Source organism: Mus musculus, chromosome 6 (genome assembly GCF_000001635.26).
Source record: "Mus musculus strain C57BL/6J chromosome 6, GRCm38.p6 C57BL/6J".
NCBI classification, from domain to species: domain Eukaryota; kingdom Metazoa; phylum Chordata; class Mammalia; order Rodentia; family Muridae; genus Mus; species Mus musculus.
Window position 1 is genome coordinate 41,297,306 of NC_000072.6, and position 24,446 is coordinate 41,321,751.

At 40.9% G+C, this 24,446-nt stretch overlaps 2 protein-coding genes, 1 pseudogene and 1 further gene across 2 annotated transcripts; 2 read left to right on the top strand and 2 right to left on the bottom strand.

The window, feature by feature from the left end:
- Window positions 1-24,446, top strand: part of Tcrb (T cell receptor beta chain) — a 667,076-nt gene that overhangs the window by 406,010 nt on the left and 236,620 nt on the right.
- On the top strand, window positions 4,967-8,228 carry Try4 (trypsin 4). The gene is made up of 5 exons (NM_011646.5): window positions 4,967-5,019; window positions 5,979-6,138; window positions 7,021-7,274; window positions 7,631-7,767; window positions 8,034-8,228. Exons 1-5 carry the CDS (start codon window positions 4,980-4,982, stop codon window positions 8,181-8,183), a joined length of 741 nt encoding a protein of 246 aa, NP_035776.1. The 5' UTR covers window positions 4,967-4,979; the 3' UTR covers window positions 8,184-8,228.
- Window positions 8,898-9,442, bottom strand: Gm18964 (predicted gene, 18964; annotated as a pseudogene).
- Try5 (trypsin 5) lies at window positions 13,927-17,405 on the bottom strand. Its single transcript, NM_001003405.4, has 5 exons — window positions 17,351-17,405; window positions 16,044-16,203; window positions 14,882-15,135; window positions 14,388-14,524; window positions 13,927-14,121 (listed from the first exon to the last, which is right to left on the bottom strand). The coding sequence occupies exons 1-5, from the start codon at window positions 17,388-17,390 to the stop codon at window positions 13,972-13,974; spliced, it is 741 nt and encodes a 246-aa protein (NP_001003405.1). The 5' UTR covers window positions 17,391-17,405; the 3' UTR covers window positions 13,927-13,971.

The window sequence follows — 24,446 nt, forward strand, 5'->3', positions numbered from 1 at the left end:
GACACCTAGAGGACTGTTTGCAAGCACATCATGTGGCACAGACAGAGGAGGTCACCCAGATGTCCAACAGCTACATGGACCATCTGCAGTGGGAGCCACTGTAATGTGCAAGTGTGTGATTGACAGCTGGAAGAGAAAGAGAAGCAGAAACCTTTGAGCCTTGTGAAGGGAGATGGAATAGGAGGGGAGAGGGAGAAGAAAAATAGCCTGTTGTGGGTACCCAGTCCCATCTCCTAAAGCCATGGGGAAGTCCTACTCTGTGATAACACTGGGGGCCATGTGTGAGACTCTTGCTATGCAGCTTCTGTGACTCATATTACTGCTAAAGACCATAGGGACATTGTCTGGGTAGCCACCTGAGACCACATGGATGTCTAGGGGTTGTGCTGAATTGGCCCACCCTTCACAGGCTACTGTGCTCTTGAGAGTTGGTCCCACCATGGGACTACAGGCCCTGTACCTCAACTGAGCAGCACAATGGGATTGGCCCTGGTGGCTGGGGCTCAGGTGAACTTGCCCCTAGGGTGAGAACATGGGAGCGTTGTTCTGCCACTCCTCTGCCATGAATTGTGCAGGCCTGGATGTGTTACACACCTCACACACAGCTTGTTACCATCTTCAGCAGAAGGAAAAATTGGCCACTGGGTTCTGAGAGCAAGGGAGGTAGCCCTGCTCCTGGCTGCCTGCAGCACTCTGTAGAGCAAGTCTTGCACCTAACATGAAAAGCACAGTAGAGCTGGCCCTAGTGTCAGGAGGTTGGGTGATGAGGGTGAACCAACCCTGAGGGTGTGAATACAGGAGAGCTGCCCTAACACTCATCTGTTGTGAGATGGTCTGGGTAAAGGAGTTATCCCCTGTAGTATTATTTTTAAAGACACATATACAGCCTTTATATTTTAATATGCTTTAAACAGCACAATAGCTGGGCAACTGTAGCTGCCAGCAGCCATGGCTTCCTGGGTTCCTGAACAGAAAGCTGAGGATGGATGGTAAGGACAGTGAGAGAAATAACCAAGACAAGTTTCTCTGATCAAGGCTCAATCCTTACTTTTTGAGTCTGAACTTAAAACGGGGAGAAACCCATCCCCCACTATGCCAGGATCTCATAGCTTGTCAGGATCTCCTTAGAACAAGCTCAGGCTGCTCAGCAGGTAGTAGAGTCTTGCAGGAAGCTGCAGATGTGGCAGACAATAGACTTTACCTAGGTTGGAAGACTTCACCCTAGGTGGGCTAGTTGGCTGTGGCAAAAACAAGGTCTGCTTCAGCCAGATCAAGGCTGGGAGAAGGCACAGTTCCTCCCTTTTTATTTATTAAAAATTGGCTGAACTGGGGCATAAGATTTACTTAGGCTGGGGGAGGGCACAGGTAACTGCCTAACTTCCATGTTGTTAGAATCTATCTCCCACTCGTAACTCCATGGTCCTATTTACTAATTTCTGTGTTCCATCGTGACTGTCCTTGACCCAACTGAGCAGCTCTTTGGGCATGTGTTCTTGCCCCCTTTCCATGGTGGCTTTGCTTCTCCTGCCTGTAAGTTATTACCCTTCCATGGTGGCCTCCATGTCCCACTCCCTCCTCCTCATGGCCCTCAAGTCCAGAAACCCTAAAACCTGCCTATGTCTCTCCTCCCTAACTATTGGCTGCTGACTTCTTTATTTATCAATTAGAATTAAGTGCGGCAGGGTCCCAGAAGCTATGTGCAGACCCTCTGTGCAGTTTGGGAGACCCAATTAACAGTAGAATATAAGCAACTATAATACCCTCTCCTCCTTTAAGCCTCTTGCCACCTGATAGGTCATTAGAGATGACCCCAGCTAAAGTCATGAAAGTAGATGAGCTGCCCTTGCCCCTTTCCAGCTACAGCACTTGGGATAGTGGGCCCTGCACCTAGCCTTGGCAACACAGTAGAGCTGGTCCTATTGACAAGTGTAGAGTTGAGCTAGCCATGTGGGCATTAGCTTAGAAGAGCTGGCCCTGCCACTGGCCTGATGACTGACCTGAGGTAGAGTACACAAGATGGTCAAGTCCTTGCTCCTCCCTACCTACTGTAGTCAGGAGAACTATCCCTGAGGGCACGAGAGCAGGAAAGTTGTTTCTGCCCCTCTGTTGTGGGAGAGCAAGCCCTGTCACTCACCTTGGCTACACAGTGGAGCTAGTCCTGATGGAGAAACCAAGGGTGAGAAATCTCCAAGGTTCTAAGAGCTGCAGAGTGGGCCCAGACCCTTGCTGACTGCAGCACTTATGAGAGTGAGCCCTATATCTAACTGGGCAACACAGTGGATTGACTCTAGAGGCATGGGTGTGGATGACCGAACCCTGAAGTCCTGAAAGCAAGAGTACTACTGACTCTTTCAGGGGTTGGGACAGGATAGTTATAGGGTAACTTGACAGCAGCAGTGTTAAAGAGCTTCCCTGGTGCTATAGATAAGGGAAAGCAAGCAGGCTGCCCTGCTCAGCTACCACCCAGGCCCAGATTAAGGGCTTTAGGTTGGATCACACCAAAATCTACAACCATTGTGAACTGTTGGGGTTCATGAAATGGCCTGTTATACTGATCCAAAAGCTTCAGGAACTCTACAAAACAGGGCAACAATAAGATTAAACAGGAAAGTCCCAGTGAGGAACCAAGTGAGAATCAAGAGACCTCAAACGAGACCAATGACTCATTGCATTGAATACTTGCAAGTAAAAATGTATGAACAGAGGGGCATATTTTGGGATAGAATGTAATACATGACAGCTTATGTTTTAAGATGTTTCATGTATTGTTTTGTTTATGTTGTTTGGTCATTGGTTAGTATATACATTATTTTGGGGAAAGTGGCAAGGGAAGAGGGCAGATATAAAGAGATGGCAGATAACTAGGATTTGAGTGGATATTGATAAACTCACAAAGAAGCAAAAAAAAAACATTTTTAAAAAGAAAAAACATTACAGCAACATATTAACTATATTTCAGAAAATTTGCTTACTGTCCAACTAACCCTAATGATATCCTAACTACCTATCTGCTACCTATGAGCAGCCCTGTGTTGGGTATGACCTATGTGGGTAAGAAGTCATAGTAAGGTAAGGTTCAAGGTTCTGAGACAGAGTGCCAGGTAAAATGGTGTTCAAGCTCTGCCAGGAAAATAATGGTAGGAGGAGCTAGATGTTTAACTTATCTCTCTGGGACTATTGGCATGCTTAGGCTTTTAGATGCCACCTGTGGCAAATCTCACACTTCACAAGGGTTTCCATACCTATTTGGAGCCTTGAGACTATATGCCAATTTTACATAGTTTCTTAGAAAGAAAAAGCATAGATCTGATGATAGTATCTTCCTTATTAATTACAGATAAGTCCTTTTTTTCATCCTCTACCATAAAACAGTTTTCAAAAGAAGCCCTCTTTAGGGTCTCAAAACAAAAATGATGTAGTACATGACTGTTCAGTGAAAAATCTTGAATCTGTCAGAAATTTTACAGATAGAATAGTGCTCCACTGAGGCATGACCCCATGAGGCATTTAATGAGATTCAGTGTACATGAGGAAGGGCTGTGAGAATGAATTCTGTTGTGTAGCTGCGCCAGTTATGGCGGGGATGAGTACAGAGGTCATTAACAGTCCTCACAGGGATGTTTTCCCCCAGAACATTTTGCTGTCCACTTGTTTCACCATTTTCAATAAGTGTCATGTCAAAACAAATCACTAGATCATGAACTCAGACTTTTCTTCTTTGATCAGCATCTCTAGTGCATTTGTTGAACTCTGCTTGTTGTTGTCCATGAACAACACTAAGATCAGACTAACTAAAAAAGTAAGCAGGTTCTGTAAAGGGTTTCCTCAAATTAGCTCATAACAGTACATACAATCTCACACATCATTTCCTCAATACACTACCTCTAGGCAGATTATGTCTCAATAAATTGAGTACCAGGACTCAGTAGCTTTGTTAGAACCATTCACAAATCTTTTACAGGAATGTTTTCTCTGAACTAAGTCTGCTATAATAGTGTCACTGAAAAACATCGAACATCAGAATCCCTCTATATTTTTAATCCTGATTTGTATTCATGACAACTTGATAATGTAGTAATCTCTCTACTGAAGTCAATTCTGTGAACAGAAATCAGACTGTATATTATTCAAGTCCTTCCTCAAATCTAATTAATAGACTTCAATCTCAAACTGCATGTATCTAGAAGGTAGGGAAGTTTTAACCTTTAACAAAGATTATTAATAGAACCATGAAGATGCAGAAAATGGACTCAAAAGAACAAAAAAATAAAGTAGAAGTTCATGACAGAGAAGAAAGAGGAGAGTGTGGTTTTTGTTGTATCTCTGGAACATATTGCAGAAACATCTACTCAAATTTCATTCTTCACACTTCAAAACACTTTTCATATTTAAGCTTTATTAGAAAGGAGAGCCAATAAAAAGCTGATAGTACAAATCATATCTATGTCTTCCTAGTCATCTTACTAAATACTCTAATTTTTATTTCCTCAACAACTAGATATGAACTTTCTATATGATGAATTATTGTATAGCTAATCATCATCTCATAGTTATTAGATCCAGATACAATATTTTTTTCAAATGGGTCTCTAGGTCCTGCATATCTGCCACAGTACCAATACCATTTTCCCATGATGTTTGAGGATATTTAAGGAATATGGCCATTCCCTAACACACAGCCTCTTCAGATCAGCCTTAGAAAGGCTATGATGAATAGACAGACTCTATGTTGCCAGTGTTTCACAAAACCTCTACTCAGTCTTTCCTTGTCTGCACCCGGAGTAAATTTCCTTATCACTTGTACCTCACCCACACACAGGGTAGACAAACAGAACAGAGATAATCCAAGGCACTTGGAAGGAGAAAACCACAGGTGTGCTTGTGAAGAAGTAGAGGGAACCCTCCCCTTAGTACCTCCTTCTCCCTGAACTGGGGTATAAAGGCAGGCTTTCACCTAGTGCTCACTACCTTCTGCCAAAATGAGAGCACTCCTGTTCCTGGCCCTTGTGGGAGCTGCTGGTGAGTTCCATGTCTTAACTCAGGTCTTGCTCTTCCTTCTTTTAGAAGCCATGAACCCCATCATCAAGGTGACTCTTCACCCCATCTCAACTCCAGTGTTCCCTTTCTTCCTTCAGCAACAGTTCTGCTTCCAATCTTTCAAGCTTCTCTGCAAGCCTAGTTTCCTACCCCTTCCACTCTGACTTATTTAGTGATCAGAGAATATAAAAAAAGGAAGACACCTGGAAGATACAGGAAATGAACCTATATGGGCCCAATAGCTCAGGCCTGATTCTCTTTACAAAGGAAATGCCTAAGTTGAAATTTTAAGTCCTCATTAAACTAGAGACTATTGAAATACTTAACATGTGCATAGGAAAATGACTCATAGTAGGAGGGATATTTTGGTACTATATATTTTTTTAAATACCCAAATGACTTTAAGACCTATAAACATGCAATCAAATACAAAAATCAATGATCTTTAACAATAATATTATATCCCTCTCTTCTTTACAAGGACTGCTCTCCATTTTCCTTAAAATACAGACTTAAGCTATAAAACCCCATGAGTACATACCCAGAATATTATCTAAGAGATTTCCAACCATGGGTAACTCTTTAAAATATATGACAGACAAAAGGGTTCAAAGAATGAGGAACATGAGATCAAAACTGGTAGAGGATCACACAACCATCTCTATACATTATTCCTGCATACAGATAGCATCATTTGCCCTATGCCTGGGAATCCATGAGAGTGAAGTCACATACAGATTATCTTCCTATAGTTTTGCAGTGCTGTGTAGTGCAGTACTGTGTTGAACAAGCTGTTCCATGCCTAAGAGAAATACAGTGCTACTATCTTGCCATCTCTTCTTGCATTAATTAAGAACCCCTAGTTAGTTGAGAGCTGAGGGCTCCACCTAACAACACCTTGAGGGATTGTCTTCTCAGTGATCTTCTTGTCTTTATTCAAGTTGCTTTCCCTGTGGATGATGATGACAAGATCGTTGGAGGATACACCTGCCGAGAGAATTCTGTCCCCTACCAGGTGTCCCTGAACTCTGGCTACCACTTCTGTGGAGGTTCCCTCATCAATGACCAGTGGGTGGTGTCTGCAGCTCACTGCTACAAGTCGTAAGTGATGGGCCCTGTCTGTACAGAACACACACTTAACCTTTTGAAGAGCAGATAGAAGATCAGGCAAGAAATAACCTGATACGGTGAATGGCAACAGTCACAGTAAAGAGATTAGTAAATTATTGAGTTTAGAGAGGATAGGAGTACAGAATAGGAAGCCCTCCACACCAAGGTAGATCATTCAAACTACCTCAAATATGTAGATAAAGAATGGAAAGTTGATTGTAGGACAGAATCAAAACTGAAGTCACACAAAGACTTTCACAAAGGGCAATGCTGGGTCCTATACCATGGTGATAAACTTAGAGTTTCAGTGAGTGTGGAAAATCTGTGAACATTTTAAAAAGCTGTGTGTTTCTGTTAGTTTCACTATAAAGAGGGAACTGAGAGACAGTTTGTATACCAGATAGTGTCAGACCTGAACATGCATCAGAAGGAGCCAGATTATAATTTGAAAAGTTTAGAGGGAAAACACAGAGAATGAATGCAGAGCAAGTTGGGAGATGCCACAGTTACAGGGCTATTCTTATTACACACTGGAATAGACTGATCAAAGTAACAATTTTTGGAGGAGAAGATTTAGTATTGTGTATATGTGCAAAGCCACAGAGGAAAAATGAAGATACAGGGGCTATTTTGTTTATAAAGGGTAGAGGGCCAGGAGTTGATGAGCAGTCATTCACCTTAATCATATTACCTGTCTTCAAAACAGAAAGGAATCTGGTCTCACTGTTACTTGTTGTCCACATCACTGTCACTTTTGTGATACTCAATCAGGCACCTCCCTATTCTAAGATCATTCAGCAAAAAGTGTTTAACAACTCTGAACTATTTGCCGTGATGGAGAAGAAAATTATAACATGATTCTCTTCCCAACAGCCGCATCCAAGTGAGACTGGGAGAGCACAACATCAATGTCCTCGAGGGCAATGAGCAGTTTGTCAATTCTGCCAAGATCATCAAGCATCCCAACTTCAATAGCAGGACCCTGAACAACGACATCATGCTGATCAAACTGGCTTCCCCTGTGACCCTCAATGCCAGAGTGGCCACTGTGGCTCTGCCCAGCTCCTGTGCACCTGCAGGCACTCAGTGTCTCATCTCTGGCTGGGGCAACACCTTGAGCTTTGGTGGTGAGTAGGAAATTTCATCTACTTCTTTTGCAACTTTCCAGAAGCAAGAGAGGTTCTACACTGAAATTGTTGGCTTCTAAGATGCAAAACCATTGCAAGTACCAATAACTCCAAGTTCTATAGTGGGTACAAGAGATATTTGCAGACATGTAAACAGAGCAGCATGTAAACAGAGCAGATGAAGAATATTCTGTTATCACTTCTAGGAAGGACATCAATAATAACTATTCTATGATCTAAGTTTCTTGAGGGCCTTAATATCTTGAAGGATGCTCCATGGTCTGTAGACTTTCTCCACTGGAATATTAATGTCTATCCTGGTTTGAATCACATTCTCTCTTATCCTTTCTTCAAAGTGAACAACCCAGACCTGCTCCAGTGCCTGGATGCCCCACTGCTGCCTCAGGCTGACTGTGAGGCCTCCTATCCTGGAAAGATCACCAATAACATGATCTGTGTTGGCTTCCTAGAGGGAGGCAAAGATTCCTGCCAGGTAATTGGCTTCACTCTCACAAAAATAATTTGTTTTCCTAGGATTGGGGTTAGCATGCCCAAGTGTATGAGGCAGGAAGTTTCCTGTAGTGACTCCATGGAAAAGTGAGGAGGGCTATTCTGGAGGTTATTTCAACATGTCAGCCAGAACAGAGGATGGGCTAACCAAGAGAGGCAAAGCATGGCTAGAATGGCATCTTCAGGTCAGAGTAATGTGGTCCTTTTTCCTTGTGCCTCTTCCTTCAATACTATATTTCTCCCTTCCAGGGTGACTCTGGTGGCCCTGTGGTCTGCAATGGACAGCTCCAGGGCATTGTCTCCTGGGGCTATGGCTGTGCCCTGAAGGACAACCCTGGTGTGTACACCAAGGTCTGCAACTATGTGGACTGGATTCAAAACACCATTGCTGCAAACTAAGCATCCCTTTGAAGTCATTATGTCAATAAAGTGAATATTCCCTTACTTTCTGTGTCTCTGATCTCTTTATCCTTTTGTCTGTGGGAAATACCTTACTATTTGAAGTGATTTCTCTTTACCGTTTAAATGTTGTTTGCGTCCTACATCTCCAAATATGTTGCATGGAATAATATTTCAGCAGCAGTTTCAAAGAAAACATTAAATGGTGGTAGGATTACATGTTTTTTTCTTTTAGAAAAACATATATTAATAAGTTGATATTTAAAATGTTCATGTTCACATGAGATTCATTTTTACTTGTGAGGTGTTTTGTTATTGTAATACACCTGAAAATAATTTATATACAGTAAAGGTACACGAAAGCATCAGTTCAGGCCTAATGATTCCTGAACATCAGGACTGTCGAAGGAGATTACCTAAACATTTAAAAAAACTAGAACCTGCAAATAAAATAATCTGATAAAGTCTGTATTAACATTTATGAAGAGTCATGAAGCTCTTGCCATTTTTCTTGAGAGAGCTTTTGCCAGTTGTCTAAGTCTTCCTTTTAGCTGTGGAAGAACAAACAGGGATAGCCTTGACTGGTCCTCATGTTAATTAAAAGTATCCTTGCCACCCCACATGCTCATAGTTCCTTAGTAAAGCAGGCCTGTGATGTCATCACCTGAAAGGGGCTCACAACCATCAGTAATGATGTTTCCTCCAACAGCATCCCCTGTGGCTCTGTTGTGGTTCTGGAGGCTCCAGGGAAGGCAATATTGTCTCATCCAGCATATGCTTTAGGCCTTTCTATGTGAGTACAGAGCAAGACACATATCTGACAGCCTTCAGATGCAGATTCAGCTTTTCACCACCCTCTGGAGTAACAGGTTTCTCTTTGTTCTTGGCAAGTTTCTCTATAGTAGAAAGGTCACCTGAGCCCCATTTGAGTCCCAACAAGCAAGAAAGGAGTCTTTGGACAGTGGTGAATAATCTCAGGCACCCACTTTTCGTTCACATTTTCAAATGAGGATGGAGAGGTCACAAGAATCATACTAGAAAAAAACAGTTGTCTGGGGATAACTTACTAGTCATAGTCTGTCATAATCTTCTTGTCCTAAAGTATCAAAAAGTCCAAGAGTGTATGGCTCCCTACCAATCATTAGAGTGACTCCATAGTTGTCCAAAACAGCTGGTACAGGTACATATTTTTATGGAAATTTATTCACTGAATAGGATATCACTAAACATGTTTTATCAACAGCATCATCACTGACAACCCAATTGTCTGCACTATAGAAATAGTTTTATACCTACTGTTAATATTTCAAAAACAATGATCTCTGATTCTTCACTGGGGCTACATGTGATTTTTAACCCAACACTTTCATTAGCATGTACATTGTTAAGGAACAAATAACATATACTTTAAACAGGAGATTTATCAATGAAAGCTTCCTTTAAAAGTGAGGTGATTGACAGGCACCATGGCTTGGTGGGACTGTTGTTGACCCTCTCTTTTAGAGGCTTGCAATAACACTTTCTGGTATCATAAAAGCTAAGCTTCAGGAAGAAGATATTCAAGTCAGTTCAGCTTAGCGGTCTCTGGTCCTGTGTCTGAAATGCATGGTGTCTTCAACAAAAAGTAATTATTTTCTGCCTCTTGTGTGGTAACCAATTACAGTAAACAGTAGCTCATAATAATGTTTCAAGAGTTTCTTGTACAACCCCAAGAAACAACTCGAAAGAGGGCTTTTCAAAGGCAGGGTGTTAGGCTTCTGTTTGATGGTCTTTGGCTTTTGGAGGGAGTATTCTTAGCCCAGGAAAGAAATTTCATTAATTTGATAATATATGTGAAATAAAACTTTATAACATATGAATATATGCACATATATACATATATACTATACCTTTCTTTTAAGGTTTATTGTTATAATCCCATATCACATTTGCAGGGATTCTTACTGTTATTTTACCTTCCAGCTTTCTTTGTCTATATTTATCTCCCTGGCTCTTTTATCACTTGTCATTTTTCCCATTTCTCCAATAAAATATTTTGTACACCATTATTCCTTCCCCATTGCTCTTGCACTTTCCTATCCTGGGATTGGTCCCTTTACATTCCTGTTTTATTTGTTTTTCTTTTTATTTGTTTTGTTTATTTTTGTTTCTTTTCCTAGGTATTGCATAATACATACTCATATCTTAAGATTAGTAGGTAGTTGCTCCAATGAGTAGTAATATGTGACATTTGTAATTTGGGGTCTGAGCTAGGATATTTTCCAGTGTTCCATTCATTCACCTGAAAAGTTCATGATTTAATCGTTTACAAGTGAATAATATTCTATATTGTGCATGTACACCATCTCATTGTTTACTAATTTGTTTTACATTTAGATTTTTCCATTTCCTAGCTCTGATACCGAACGTGGCACTAACTGGTGACTCTCTTATTGAACTATACAAGCCTGAACAACAAGAGAGAAAGCAGACTAGTACTGAAAACCAACAAAATATCTAAGTCTAGTGAAGACATTTTGAAGAGACACTTATAACCCTGCCTTTACTAAACCAGGACACTACTAAATTACATTCTAAATATTTGTCCTTATACCTACATTGATGTGCAGTATTCAGTTTATATATAGAAATGTCTCTTTGTAACAGATGGGGATCATTAAAAAGTATCATAACCAATAAAAATGTGGACTTGTAGAGTTCAATCCCAGTAGATTTGTCTGCAAAACAACTCTTGCCCTGATGGCTTAGGGAACATTGTGGAGAGAATTTGGAAAGATTTTAAAAATCAAATAATAAGTGAGTATGTTGTGACATTGTATCTCCAAGTTATGTCAGTAGCTACACCCATAAAATCTCACCAATATGATGCCCACACATAAGCTGAACAAGGACAACAGTAACAAAGGTGCCAAAATGAACATGAAAATGCCCATGAGGTCACACACAACCTTAAACAATGAAACACAGGTAAATAAGGAATTTTGAGAATGGGAGAAATACAAATCCCCAGGTAGAATGTATCAGTTGAATATCAAATAAAAAATGGTGAGTCCTGAGACACCATACCCCCTCCCAGCCTAGTACCATGTGACTCTCACAGGCAGACTATGCCCAAGACATAGACAGTAGATCACACTTGAGAAGAACCCAACAGAGTGTCATGACCCATAGAGGCAGAACAAGCATGAGTTAACCCCAAGCCTTGTGACACACAGGCCCAGATGACTACTGCCCAGGGTATACCACATTTTAGAGGACCCTGGGCACCCAAAGGACCAGAAGAACATTAAAATGAGGAAGTAAGTGGGAGAGAGATAGAAAATAAAAAGAAAAGGAAAGAGAGAGAGAGAGAGAGAGAGAGAGAGAGAGAGCGCGCGCAATGGAGACTCAAGAAATAGCCTGATGTGAATAGCTAGGGATGCTATCTAACACCATGGTGAGGCCCAGGCCTGTGCTATGGCCAAGGCCATTTCTGAGCCTCTGTCCCTGCAGCATTGATCATCTGTTCCCACCAAAGGCCAGACAGACATCCCTAGACTTTGATGATCCCTGGGCAAGGTTGATGGGTGAAGTATCCAGAGCTGCCTAGAACTGGTCCCATCACCTGGGAACCAATAAATAGGTAGCCACTAAGGGTTGAGATCAGGAGAGCTGCTGCCACCCCTCCTCAGGTTTAGCACTTGGGAGAGTCAGCCCTGCACATACAGAGGAAACATAGTAGAGCTGTCCTTGGTTACAGAAGTAGCAGATGAACCAGCCTGAGGGTATCAGCTCAGGAGATCTGGCCTTGCAACTTGTCTGCTGCAGGAGGCTATCATCAACTGCAGCAGTCATAAGGGATGACTTCAAGGTCATGAGTGCAGGAGAGCTGTCCCTGACCCTGAACTGCTGCACCACTTGAGAGAGAAAGTGGGTCCTACATTTCACCTGTGTAACACAGTAGAGTCAGCTCCAAAGCATAAGAATATGAGAGCTGGCCCTATTCCCTGCCTGCTGCAGCACTGGATGAGCTAGCCAGCATAGTGATGGAGAGAGCTCATCCTAATGGTGTTGTTGTGAGAAACTGGAAGGCCAACAAGTGCAGCTACCACCCAGATCCAGATCCAGATCCAGATCCAGATCCAGGATTTTGGGTTGGCCCACTCCAACATCTACCCTATCTATGAACTTCTGGAATGTGTGAAGGAGCTGGTGCTGCAGATCCAAAGCTGCAGGATATATATATATATAGTTCACTATACAGAGAAAATTGCGGGTCACTTTCTATATCAGAGGGTGTTAGACCTGAATATGAGTCCAAGTGATAAGCAAACAAATGATTAAATACTTAAACAAACAAACAAGTAAATATGAAATACAAAGATGAGTACATTTTGAAAAGAAGAAGGGTTTGTTTTCTCACTATAAAAACCAATGAGGAAGAAGGCAAATATTTTCATAACTGGTACCTTAGTCCTATGGCAAAAAAAATTATATTCAAGTTTTCAAAACTGTAGCTGAAGATGGCTTTATCATTCATTTTCTTCACCTGTTGTTTTGATACTCTATTAAAGGATGAGTAATCCTGTCTCCAAAATAAGCTCTCAATCTTGTGAGTGTGGGTGAAATTGATAATAAGTTATTAAAATATGGACTGCAGTGTGTTATGGTCTAGATTGTGCCTCATTGAGTTTGAAGTCGAGATCAAGAGAATGAATCTCCCACTAAGTCTCAGAACGCCACTGTGAAGGTTTAGACAACAGATATTGACCCTATCATTTGAAATTCAACAATACAGTGTCCATTCAAGAAGAAATGGGGATGAAGAATTCCCATGTTGCCTGACCAATGACACAGTGGATAAAAAGGGCTTCAAATGACCTCTTAGTTTTATAATGCTAGATACTGGAGGTATTTTAGAATAAAGAGCAACCAACTCTGCAGTCCTTCACCTCAACCCCTGTACACAATCTCTATCTGACAAACAAAAGGAGAGAGGGCCAAACTAAATCCTATCCACTATCCCAATACTTCTTCTATGATACTGAAGCAGCGTCTTTCAGTTTTCAGAACCACAGAAGTGTAAAGAACTTAGAAAACATGAGATATCCTGAGTCACAGAGAAAAAGACAAATCTAAGTGAGACTGGTACATTATATTGAAGACTTTCCAAATATTGAACAACTTCTGCATACCTGGAATGAAGCCTACCAAGTTAATCAAGATGTTTTGATTGTGATACTGGATTTAGATGGACAGCATTTTATTGAGTATTTTTGCATGAAGGGGTCTGAGCTGACCTGACTTGAATGCCTTCTCTCTGAGGATTAGCTTTCATGATACCAGAAAGTGCTCTGCAAGACTCCAAAGGAGGGAGGCAACCAAGAGTCCCACCCAGACATGGTGCCTATGAGTCAACTCAATTTAAAAGGAACTTTCATCAACAGTCTCCCATTTAAAGTATATGTAATTTATTCCTTAAAATCATGCTTGTGAAAGGGTTCAGGTAAGCATCACATGTGATAATACAAGAAAATTAGGAACGTTTTTAGTCTCAACTTATTCATATATGTTTTTCTGGAAGAAAATAAACCTGTAATCCTTCCATCATTTAATTTTTTGAAACTGCTGCTGAAATATTATTCCATGCAACATATTTGGAGATGTAGGGTGCAAACAACATTTAAATGGTAAAGAGAAATCACTTCAAATAGTAAGGTATTTCCCACAGACAAAAGGATAAAGAGATCAGAGACCCAGAAAGTAAGGGAAAATTCACTTTATTGGCATAATGACTTCAAAGGGATGCTTAGTTTGCGGCAATGGTGTCCTGAATCCAGTCCACATAGTTGCAGACCTTGGTGTACACACCAGGGTTGTCCTTCAGGGCACAGCCATAGCCCCAGGAGACAATGCCCTGGAGCTGTCCATTGCAAACCACAGGACCACCAGAGTCACCCTGGAAAGGAGAAATACAGTATTGAAGGAAGAGGCACAAGGAAAAGGGACCACATTACTCTGACCTGAAGATGCCATTCTAGCCATGCTTTGCCTCTCTTGGTTAGCCCATCCTCTGTTCTGGCTGACATGTTGAAATAACCTCCAGAATAGCCCTCCTCACTTTTCCATGGAGCCACTACAGGAAACTTCCTGCCTCATACACTTGGGCATGTTAACCCCAATCCTAGGAGAACAGATTATTTTTGTAGGATAGAAGCCAAATACCTGGCAGGAATCTTTGCCTCCCTCCAGGAAGCCAACACAGATCATGTTATTGGTGATCTTTCCAGGATAAGAGGCCTCACAGTCAGCCTGAGGTAGCAATGGGGCATCCAGGCATTGAAGCAGGTCTGGGTTGTTCACTTTGAGGAAAGAATAAGAAATAAATGTGATTCAGACCAGAATAGACATCAACATTCCAGTGGAGAAACTCTATGGTTCCTGGAGCATCCTTCAAGATATTAAGGCCCTCAAGAAACTTAGATCATAGAATAGTTATTATTGATGTCCTTCCTAGAAGTGATAACAGAATATTCTTCATCTGCTCTGTTTACATGCTGCTCTGTTTACATGTCTGCAAATATCTCTTGTACCCACTATAGAACTTGGAGTTATTGGTACTTGCAATGGTTTTGCATCTTAGAAGCCAACAATTTCAGTGTAGAACCTCTCTTGCTTCTGGAAAGTTGCAAAAGAAGTAGATGAAATTTCCTACTCACCACCAAAGCTCAAGGTGTTGCCCCAGCCAGAGATGAGACACTGAGTGCCTGCAGGTGCACAGGAGCTGGGCAGAGCCACAGTGGCCACTCTGGCATTGAGGGTCACAGGGGAAGCCAGTTTGATCAGCATGATGTCGTTGTTCAGGGTCCTGCTATTGAAGTTGGGATGCTTGATGATCTTGGCAGAATTGACAAACTGCTCATTGCCCTCGAGGACATTGATGTTGTGCTCTCCCAGTCTCACTTGGATGCGGCTGTTGGGAAGAGAACCATGTTATAATCTTCCTGTGTTAATGCAAATAGTTCAGAGATGTTTAACAGGTTTCGCTGAATCTGCTTGGAATGAGGGGACACCTGGTTTAATATCAGAAAAGTGACAGAGGTGTAGAGCGCAAGTGACATAGGGAGAGCCAATTCCTTTCTGTTTCAAAGACAGGTAATATGATTGAGGTGAAGGACTACCCTTTCTAAACGAAATAGCTCCCTGTATTCTCATTTTTCTCTGTGGCTTTGCAAAGTATAAACCATACTAATTCCCCTGTTCTCAATACTGTTACTCTCATCAGTGTGTAGTAAGTATAGTCTATCCATGCAACTGTCCCATCTCCCAACTTTCTATGAATTCATTCTCTGTGTTTTCTCCCTATAATTTTCAAATTATAATCTGGCTCCTTCTGATGCATGTTCAGGTCTGACACTATCTGGTATACAAACTGTCTCTCAGTTCCCTCTTTATAGTGAAACTAACAGAAACACACCAATGTTTGAAATGTTTACAGATTTTCCACACTCACAGAAAACTCTGAGTTTATCACCATGGTATAGGACCCAGGATTGCTCTTTGTGAAAGTCTTTGTGTGAGTTTATGTTTGATTCTCTCTATCCTACAATCAACTTTCCTTTCTTTCTTTATCTATGTACTGGATGTACTTTGGATAATTTATGGGTGTGGAAGGCTTCCTATTCTGTACTCTTATTCTCTCCAAATCAAGAAATAAGTATTCTCTTTTCTGTGACCATGGCCATTCACCATATCAGGTTATTTCTTGCCTGATCTTATATCTGTCCTTCAAAAGGTCAAGTATGTGTTCTGTACAGCCAGGGCCCATCATTTAATGATGTCCCAGTCTAGTGGCACTGTTCTCAGGTAACTATCACTCACGTTTTGTAGCAATGAGCTGCAGACACCACCCACTGGTCATTGATGAGGGAACCTCCACAGAAGTGGTAGCCAGAGTTCAGAGACACCTGGTAGGGGATAGAATTCTCTCGGCAGGTGTATCCTCCAACGATCTTGTCATCATCATCCACAGGGAAAGCAACTTGAATAAAGACAAGAAGAAAACTGAGAAAACAATTCCTCAAGGTGTTGGAAGATGGAGCCCTCAACCTAGGGGTTCTTTTTTCCTCCTCCTCCTCCTCCTTCTTCTTCTTCTTTTTTTTTTTTTCAAGACAGGGTTTCTCTGTGTAGCCCTGGCTGTCCTGGAACTCATGTTGTACACCAGGCTAGCCTCGAACTCAAAAATCTGCCTGCCTCTGCCTCCCAAGTGCTGGGTTTAAAGGCGTGTGCCACCATGCTTGGCTACCTAGGGGTTCTTAATGCATACAAGAAGAGAAAGTAAGAAGGTAGCAGTGTATCCCTAGTAGGCATAAGACAGTTTGGCCGACACTATACTGCAGTACACAGCACTACAGGACAATAGGACGATACTCTCTAAGTGCCTGCACTCTGATAGGTTACCAGGGACATAAACATCGGTGCTCTCAGCCTGCAGAAATATGGTGCAGAGATTGTTGTCTGATCTACTTTCTTTGATCTGATGATCATCATTCATTGACCCCCATTTGCCTAACACTGCTTTCAAGTGTTTTTTCTGTTAGGAAGTATTTTACAAAATATTCTCAATGTATAAAGCTTTGTGTACCCACAGACTTTTATACCTTGATTCAATATATTAACAAAATATAGAGAACAGACAGAAAGTTTCAGTTTATTGCTGAAATCATTGATTTTTATTTTATTGCATATTTTAAAGTCTTAAAAGTTACTTTAGTATTTTAATAGAACATATTGTAGCAAAATGGCCTTCTTAATACAAGTTACTGTTCCAGTCACATAAAGTAAGTATTTTTTGATATAAGTCTCCACTTTAATGGGGATTTCAACTTTAAACTCTATAAAGGCAGCCAAAGATTGGGTAACCTCAGGTGGTGGAATCATAGTCCTGCTGGTTCATTTCCTGGAACTGCCTTATGCCTTCCTTTTCTAGTCTCTCTGACCACATTATACACGAGAGAGGAAAGGATAATAAACCAGGATTACAGAGAAGCCTGAAATATTGGAAGCAGAGTAGCTGCTGGAAGAAGAAAGAGGACATTGGGGTAGAGATAGGGTGAAAAGGCTGCCTTGGTGGTGGGGTCCACGGCTTCTAGAAGAAGGAAGAGCATGGGTTAAGGCAGGGAACTCACCAGCAGCTCCCACAAGGGCCAGGAACAGGAGTGAATTCATTGTAGCAGAAGGTAGTAAGCACTAGGGAGAAGCCTGTCTTTATACCCTAATGTACTGAGAAGGAGTTACTAATGGGAGGGCCCCCACTGCTTCTAGACAAACACAGCTGTGGTTTTCCCTCATACAGAGCCTTACATCATCTATGCTGTTTGTCTGCTCTGTGACTATGTGAGGTACATGTGATAGGGAAACATTTCATCATATTGTAGGCATGAATAGTGGATGATTTTTGCAAAACAGTAGAAACATAGACTCTATGTATGCATCGTAGCCTTAGGTTCATGTAAAGAGGTTATGTGGTATAGAATAGACATCTTCATTAGCTATACCCTAATATCATGGGAAACTTTTTTATTTATATTAAGGAAGACCTGGTATTGGTATGTATTGGTGGATATTGAAACCTCTTGTCCCATGTGAAGAAACATGGTATCTGGATCTAATAACTATGAGATTATTATTATTCGCTCTAGAATAGTTTATCATATAAAAATAACATATACAAGGACACAGACATCAGAATTACAGTATTTAATAGCATGTCAAAGGGAGAAATAGACATGGTTTGTACTGTAGGTTTACTTGGCTCTCCTTCCTAACAAAGTTCATACAAGAAAAGTGTTTTGAAGTGTGAAGAATGAGGTTTAAGTAGAAGATTCCTTAATAAGTTCCAGAGATACACCAATCCCACATTCTCCTAGCTCCTCTTGGTCATCACCTTTGACCCTCATTTTTCATGCTTTTATAAGTCCATTTTCATGGTTCTGTTAACAATCTGCATTTGAGAATCCCTTATTTCAACACAGCCATTTGAGATAGAAGTCTATAGTCGACAGTAGATATAAGGAAGGATTTCAGGAATACTTGGTGTAATTTCTGTTCACAGAATTGCCTTCAGTATAGAGATTACTTTATTAACAAGGATTCATTAACACAAAACAATATGAAAAATATAGGAAGATTCTGATATTCTATATTTTTTAACTACAGTATTATATCAGACTTAGTTCACAGAAAACATTTCTGTAAAATATCTGTGAATAAGTTTTAACAAAGCTATTGTGCCACATCATGAGCATTTATGGAGATATCACCTGCCTAGAGGGAGTATATTGAAAAAAGATATGTGAGGTTATATCAAAAGTTATGAGCTAATTGGAGGAATCCTTGTACAGAATCTACTTACTTTTTTAGCTAGTCTGATCTCAGTATTGTTGAGGGACAAGAACTAGAAGAGCTAATGATTAACTTTCCTCAAATTAGACAATTAACAAATCCCTCAGAGACTAGTCTGTGCAGATGAGAGTGCAGACTATAGAAGCTACACAGCTTGTGGGACAAGCAGAAGTGACACAGATTCTGGGACAGACCCCATTTTGGGCTCCAGACATCCTGCAACTTCCCCACCAGAGGAGAGGTGTCCGCCTGGGAGGGTTCTGCTGGAGCACCTGGGGAGCCATCTTGGGTCCCAGATCCCACAGAGACTAGTCTGCGCAGGTTAGAGTGTGGACTACAGAAGCTACAGAGATTCTGGGACAGGCATAAGCAACACAGCTTCTGGGACAGGCAGAAGCTACACAGCTTCTGGGACAGGCCCTGTTTCGGGCCTTCATTTTCAGCCAGGAGGCAGGTCCGAACGCCAGATATTTGTGCACCTTCCCTGTAAGAGCTTGCCTGCAGAGAGTACTCTGACCACTGAGACTCAGGAGAGAGCTAGACTCCCAGGTCTGTTGACAGAGGCTAACAGAATCATAGAAGGAAAAAGCTCCAATGAGAGACAACTATAACAGCTAACTCCAGAAATTACCAGATGGTGAAAGGCAAACGTAAGAATCTTACTAACAGAAACCAAGACCACTCACCATCATCAGAATACAGCACTCCCACCTCAGCCAGTCCTGGATATCCCAACACACCTAAAAAGCAAGACTCAGATTTAAAATCATATCTCATGATGCTGGTAGAGGACATCAAGAAGGACATTAATAACTCAATTAAAGAAATACAGGACAACACTGCTAAAGAGGTAGAAGTCCTTAAAGAAATACAGAAAAAACACAACCAAACAGGTGATGGAATTGAACAAAACCGTCTAAGACCTGAAAAGGGAAGTAGACACAATAAAGAAAACCCAAAGTGAGACAACACTGGAGATAGAAACCCTAGGAAAGAAATCCGGAACCATAGATGTAAGCATCAGCAACAGAATACAAGAGATGGAAGAGAGAATCTCAGATAGAGAAGATTCCATAGAGAACATGGGCTCAACAATAAAAAAAAAAAAGCAAAATGCAAAAAGATCCTAACTCAAAACATCCAGGGAATCCAGGACACAATGAGAAGGCCAAATCTACGGATAAGAGGAGTAGATAAGAATAAAGATTTTCAACTTAAAGGGCCAGCAAATATCTTCAATAAAATTATAGAAAAAAACTTCCCAAACCTAAAGAAAGAGATGCCCATGAACATACAAGAAGCCTACAGAAATTCAAATAGACTGGACAAGAAAAGAAATTCCTGCTGACACATAATAATCAGAACAACAAATGCACTAAATAAAGATAGAATATTCAAGGCAGTAAAGGAAAAAGGTCAAGTAAAATATAAAGGCAGGCCTTTTAGAATTATACCAGACTTCTCACCAGAGACTATGAAAGCCAGAAGATCCTGGAAAGATGTTATGCAGACCCCAAGAGAACACAAATGCTAGCCCAGGCTACTATACCAAGCAAAACTCTCAATTACCATAGATGGAGAAACAAAAGTATTCCACGGTAAAACCAAATTCACAGAATATCTTTCCACAAATCCAGCCCTTCAAAGGATAATAAAGGGAAAACAACAACACAAGGACAGAAACTACACCCAAGAAAAAGCAAGAAAGTAATCCTTAAACAAATCTAAAAGAAGACAGCCACAAGAACAGAATCCCAACTTTAACAACAAAAAAAGAGGAAGCAACAATTACTGTTCTTTAATTTTTCCTAACATCAATGGACTCAGTTCCCCAATCAAAAGACATAGATTAATAGACTGGCTACACAACAAGACCCAACATTTTGTTGCTTACAGGAAGCCCACCTCAGGGAAAAGGACAGAAACTACCTCAGAGTGAAAGGCTGGATAACAATTTTCCAAGCAAATGGACTGAAGAAACAAGCTGGAGTAGCCATTCATATATCGAATAAAGTTGACTTCCAAACTAAAGTTATCAAAAAAGACAAGGATGGTCACTTCATACTCATCAAAGGTAAAATATAGTAAGATGAACTCTCAATTCTGAATATCTATGCTCCAAATACAAGGGTAGCCACATTCATTAAAGAAACTTTAGTAAAGCTTAAAGCACACATTGCACCTCACACAATAATAGTGGGAGACTTCAACACCCCACTCTCACCAATGGACAGATCCTGGAGAAAGAAACTGAACAGAGAAACATGGACACTAACAGAAGTTATGAAACAAATGGATTTAATTGATATCTACAGAACATTTTATCCTAAAATAAAAGGATATACCTTCTTATCAGCACCACATGGTACTTCCTCCAAAATTGACCATATAACTGGTCACAAAACAGGCCTCCACAGATACAAAAATATTGAAATTATCCCATGCATCCTGTCTGATGACCATGGACTAAGGCTGATCTTTAATAACAACATAAATAATAGAAATCCAACATTCACATGGAAATTGAACAACACCCTACTCAATGATTCATTGGTCAAGATGAAATAAAGAAAGAAATTAAAGACTTTTTAGAGTTTAATGAAAATGAAGCCACAACACACCCAAACTTATGGGACACAATGAAGGCATTTTTAAGAGGAAAACTCCCCTTCCAGTCCGGCCAGCACCGGGGTAGCTAGGGCTCAGAGTTGACTGACACCTGCCAGCTACCCACAAGACCTGCCACGGGATCTTAAGACCTCCGGTGAGTGGAACACAGCATCTGCTCCAACCCAATCACACGGGACCTGAGACTGCATTAATTAGGGAGAAAACCTGGCCTGATCAGGGGCACAAGTCCCTTCTGGTCCACGCCAGCACAGGGGTACCTTGGGCATGGAGTCTACAGACAGAGACAAAGTTTGGAGCTGAGACAAAAGGATGGACCATCTAGAGACTGCCATACCCAGGGATCCATCCCATAATCAGCGTCCAAACTCTGACACCATTGCATACACTAGCAAGATTGTGCGGATAGTACCCTGATATAGCTGTCTCTAGTGAGATTATGCCGGGGCCTAGCAAACACATAAGTGGATGCTTACAGTCCTATTGGATGGATCACAGGACCCCCAATGGAGGAGCTAGAGAAAATACCCAAGGAGCTAAAGGGATCTGCAACCCTATAGATACAACAACATTATGAACTAACCAGTACCCTGGAGCTCTTGACTCTAGCTGCATATGTATCAAAAGATGGCCTAGTTGGCCATCACTGGAAAGAGAGGCCCATTGGACTTGCAAACTTTATATGCCCCAGTACAGGGGAACGCCAGAGCCAAAAAGTGGGAGTGGGTGGGTAGGGGGGTGGGGGGAACGGTATGGGGGACTTTTGGGATAGCATTGGAAATGTAAATGAGGAAATTACATTAATTTAAAAAAAAAGAAAAACTCATAGCCCTGAGTGCCTCCAAAAAGAAACTAGAGAGAGCATACACTAGCAGCCTGACAGCACACCTAGAAGCTCTAGAACTAAATGAAGCAAATTCACCCAAGAGGAGTAGACTGAAGGAAATAATGAAACTCAGGGCTGAAATCAACCAAATGGAAACCAAAAGAACTATTCAAAGTATCAACCAAACCAGGAGCTGGTTATTTGAGAAAATCAACAAGATAGATAAACCCTTAGCCAGACTAACTACAGGGCACAAGGACAGCATCCTGATTATCAAAATAAAAAATGAAAAAGGAGACATAACAACAGAACCTGAGGAAATGCAAAATACCATCAGATCATACTACAAAAGGTTATACTCAACAAAATTAGAAAACCTGGATGAAATGGACAACTTCCTAGACTGATACCAGGTACTAAAGTTAAATCAGGATCAGATTAACGATCTAAACAGTTCCATTTCCCCTAAAGAAATAGAAGCAGTCATCAATAGTCTCCAAACCAAAAATTAGCCCAGGACCTGATGGGTTTAGTGCAGAATACTGTCAGACCTTCAAAGAAGACCTAATTCCAACTATTCTCAAACTATTCCACAAAATAGAAACAGAAGGTACTCTACCCAATTCATTCTATGAAGCCACAATTACTCTGATATCTCAACCACACAAAGATACAACAAAGAAAGAGAACTTCAGACCAATTTCCCTTATAAATATCAATGCAAAAATACTCAATAAAACCTTCCCAAACCGAATCCAAGAACACATCAATATGATCATCCATCATGACCAAGTAGGCTTCATCCCAGGGACGCAGGGATGGTTTAATATACGGAAATTCATCAATGTAATCCACTATATAAACAAACTCAAAGACAAAAACCACATGATCATCTTGTTAGATGCTGAGAAAGCATTTGACAAAATGAAACACCCCTTCATGATAAAAGATTTGTAAAGATCAGGAATTCAAGGCCCATACATAAATGTAATAAAAGCAATCTACAGCACACCAGTAGCCAACATCAAACTAAATGGAGAGAAACTCGAAGCAATCCTACTAAAATTAGGGATTAGACAAGGCCGCCCACTTTCTTCATAGCTCTAGCCAGATCAATTTGACAACAAAAGGAGATCAAGGGGATACAAATTGGAAAGGAAGAGGTAAAAATATCACTATTTGCAGATGATATGATAGTATATATAAGTGACCCCAAAAATTCCATCCGGGGAACTCCTAAACCTGATAAACAGCTTCAGTGCAGTAGCTGGATATAAAATCAACTCAAATAAATCAATCGCCTTTCTCTAGCAAATGGTAAATGGACTGAGAAAGAAATTAGGGAAACAACATGCTTCACAATAGTCACAAAAATATAAAATACCTTGGTGTGACGCTAACTAAGGAAGTGAAAGATCTCTATGATAAGAACTTCAAGTCTCTGAAGGAAGAAATTGAAGAAGATCCCAGAAGATGGAAAGATCTCCCATGCTCATGGATTGGCAGGATTAATATAGCCAAAATGGCTATCCTGCCAAAAGCAATCTACAGATTCAATGCAATCCCCATCAAAATCTCAACTCAATTCTTCACTGAGATAGGAAGGGCAATTTGCAAATTCATCTGGAAAAATAAAAAACCTAGGATAGTAAAACCTCTCAACAATAAAAGAACCTCTGGTGGAATCACCAGGCCTGACATTAAGATGTACTACAGAGCAATTGTGATTAAAACTGCATAGTACTGGTACAGTGGCAGACAGGTAGATCAATGGAATAGAATTGAAGACCCAAAAATGAATCCACAGATCTATGGTCACTTGATCTTTGACAAGGGAGCTAAAACCATCCACTGGAAAAAAGACAGCATTTTCTTTTTTTTTTTTCTTTTTTTTCACAGCTAATATATTTTATTAAAAAATAAGTTGGGAACAAAATAGTTCATATATCAAATTTAAAGGTTTGGGGGACTTTAGAAATGATGATGCATGTGAAAATTTGGACCTATAAAGATGTAGAGATTTTTTTTTCTTCTCTTATTTTTTTTTTATTACGTATTTTCCTCAATTACATTTCCAATGCTATCCCAAAAGCCTCCCACACCCTCCCCCCACACTCCCCTACCCACCCATTCCCATTTTTTGGCCCTGGCGTTCCCCTGTACTGGGGCATATAAAGTTTGCCTGTCCAGTGGGCCTCTCTTTCCAGTGATGGACGATTAGGCCATCTTTTGATACATAAGCAGCTAGAGTCAAGAGCTCCGGGGTACTGGTTAGTTCATAATGTTGTTGCACCTACAGGATTGCAGATCTCTTTAGCTCCTTGGATACTTTTTCTAGCTCCTCCATTGGGGGCCCTGTGATCCATCCAATAGTTGACTGTGAGCATCCACTTCTGTGTTTGTTAGGCCCCGGCCTAGTCTCACAA

Coding starts and splice junctions, on each gene's coding strand:
- Try4 (NM_011646.5), top strand. CDS start 4,980: ATGAGAGCACTCCTGTTCCTGGCCCTTGTGGGAGCTGCTG. Junction 5,020..5,978: donor GGCCCTTGTGGGAGCTGCTG/GTGAGTTCCATG, acceptor TCTTTATTCAAG/TTGCTTTCCCTGTGGATGAT. Junction 6,139..7,020: donor GCAGCTCACTGCTACAAGTC/GTAAGTGATGGG, acceptor TCTTCCCAACAG/CCGCATCCAAGTGAGACTGG.
- Try5 (NM_001003405.4), bottom strand. CDS start 17,390: ATGAATTCACTCCTGTTCCTGGCCCTTGTGGGAGCTGCTG. Junction 15,136..16,043: donor GCAGCTCATTGCTACAAAAC/GTGAGTGATAGT, acceptor TCTTCCCAACAG/CCGCATCCAAGTGAGACTGG. Junction 14,122..14,387: donor GAGGCAAAGATTCCTGCCAG/GTATTTGGCTTC, acceptor TCTCCTTTCCAG/GGTGACTCTGGTGGTCCTGT.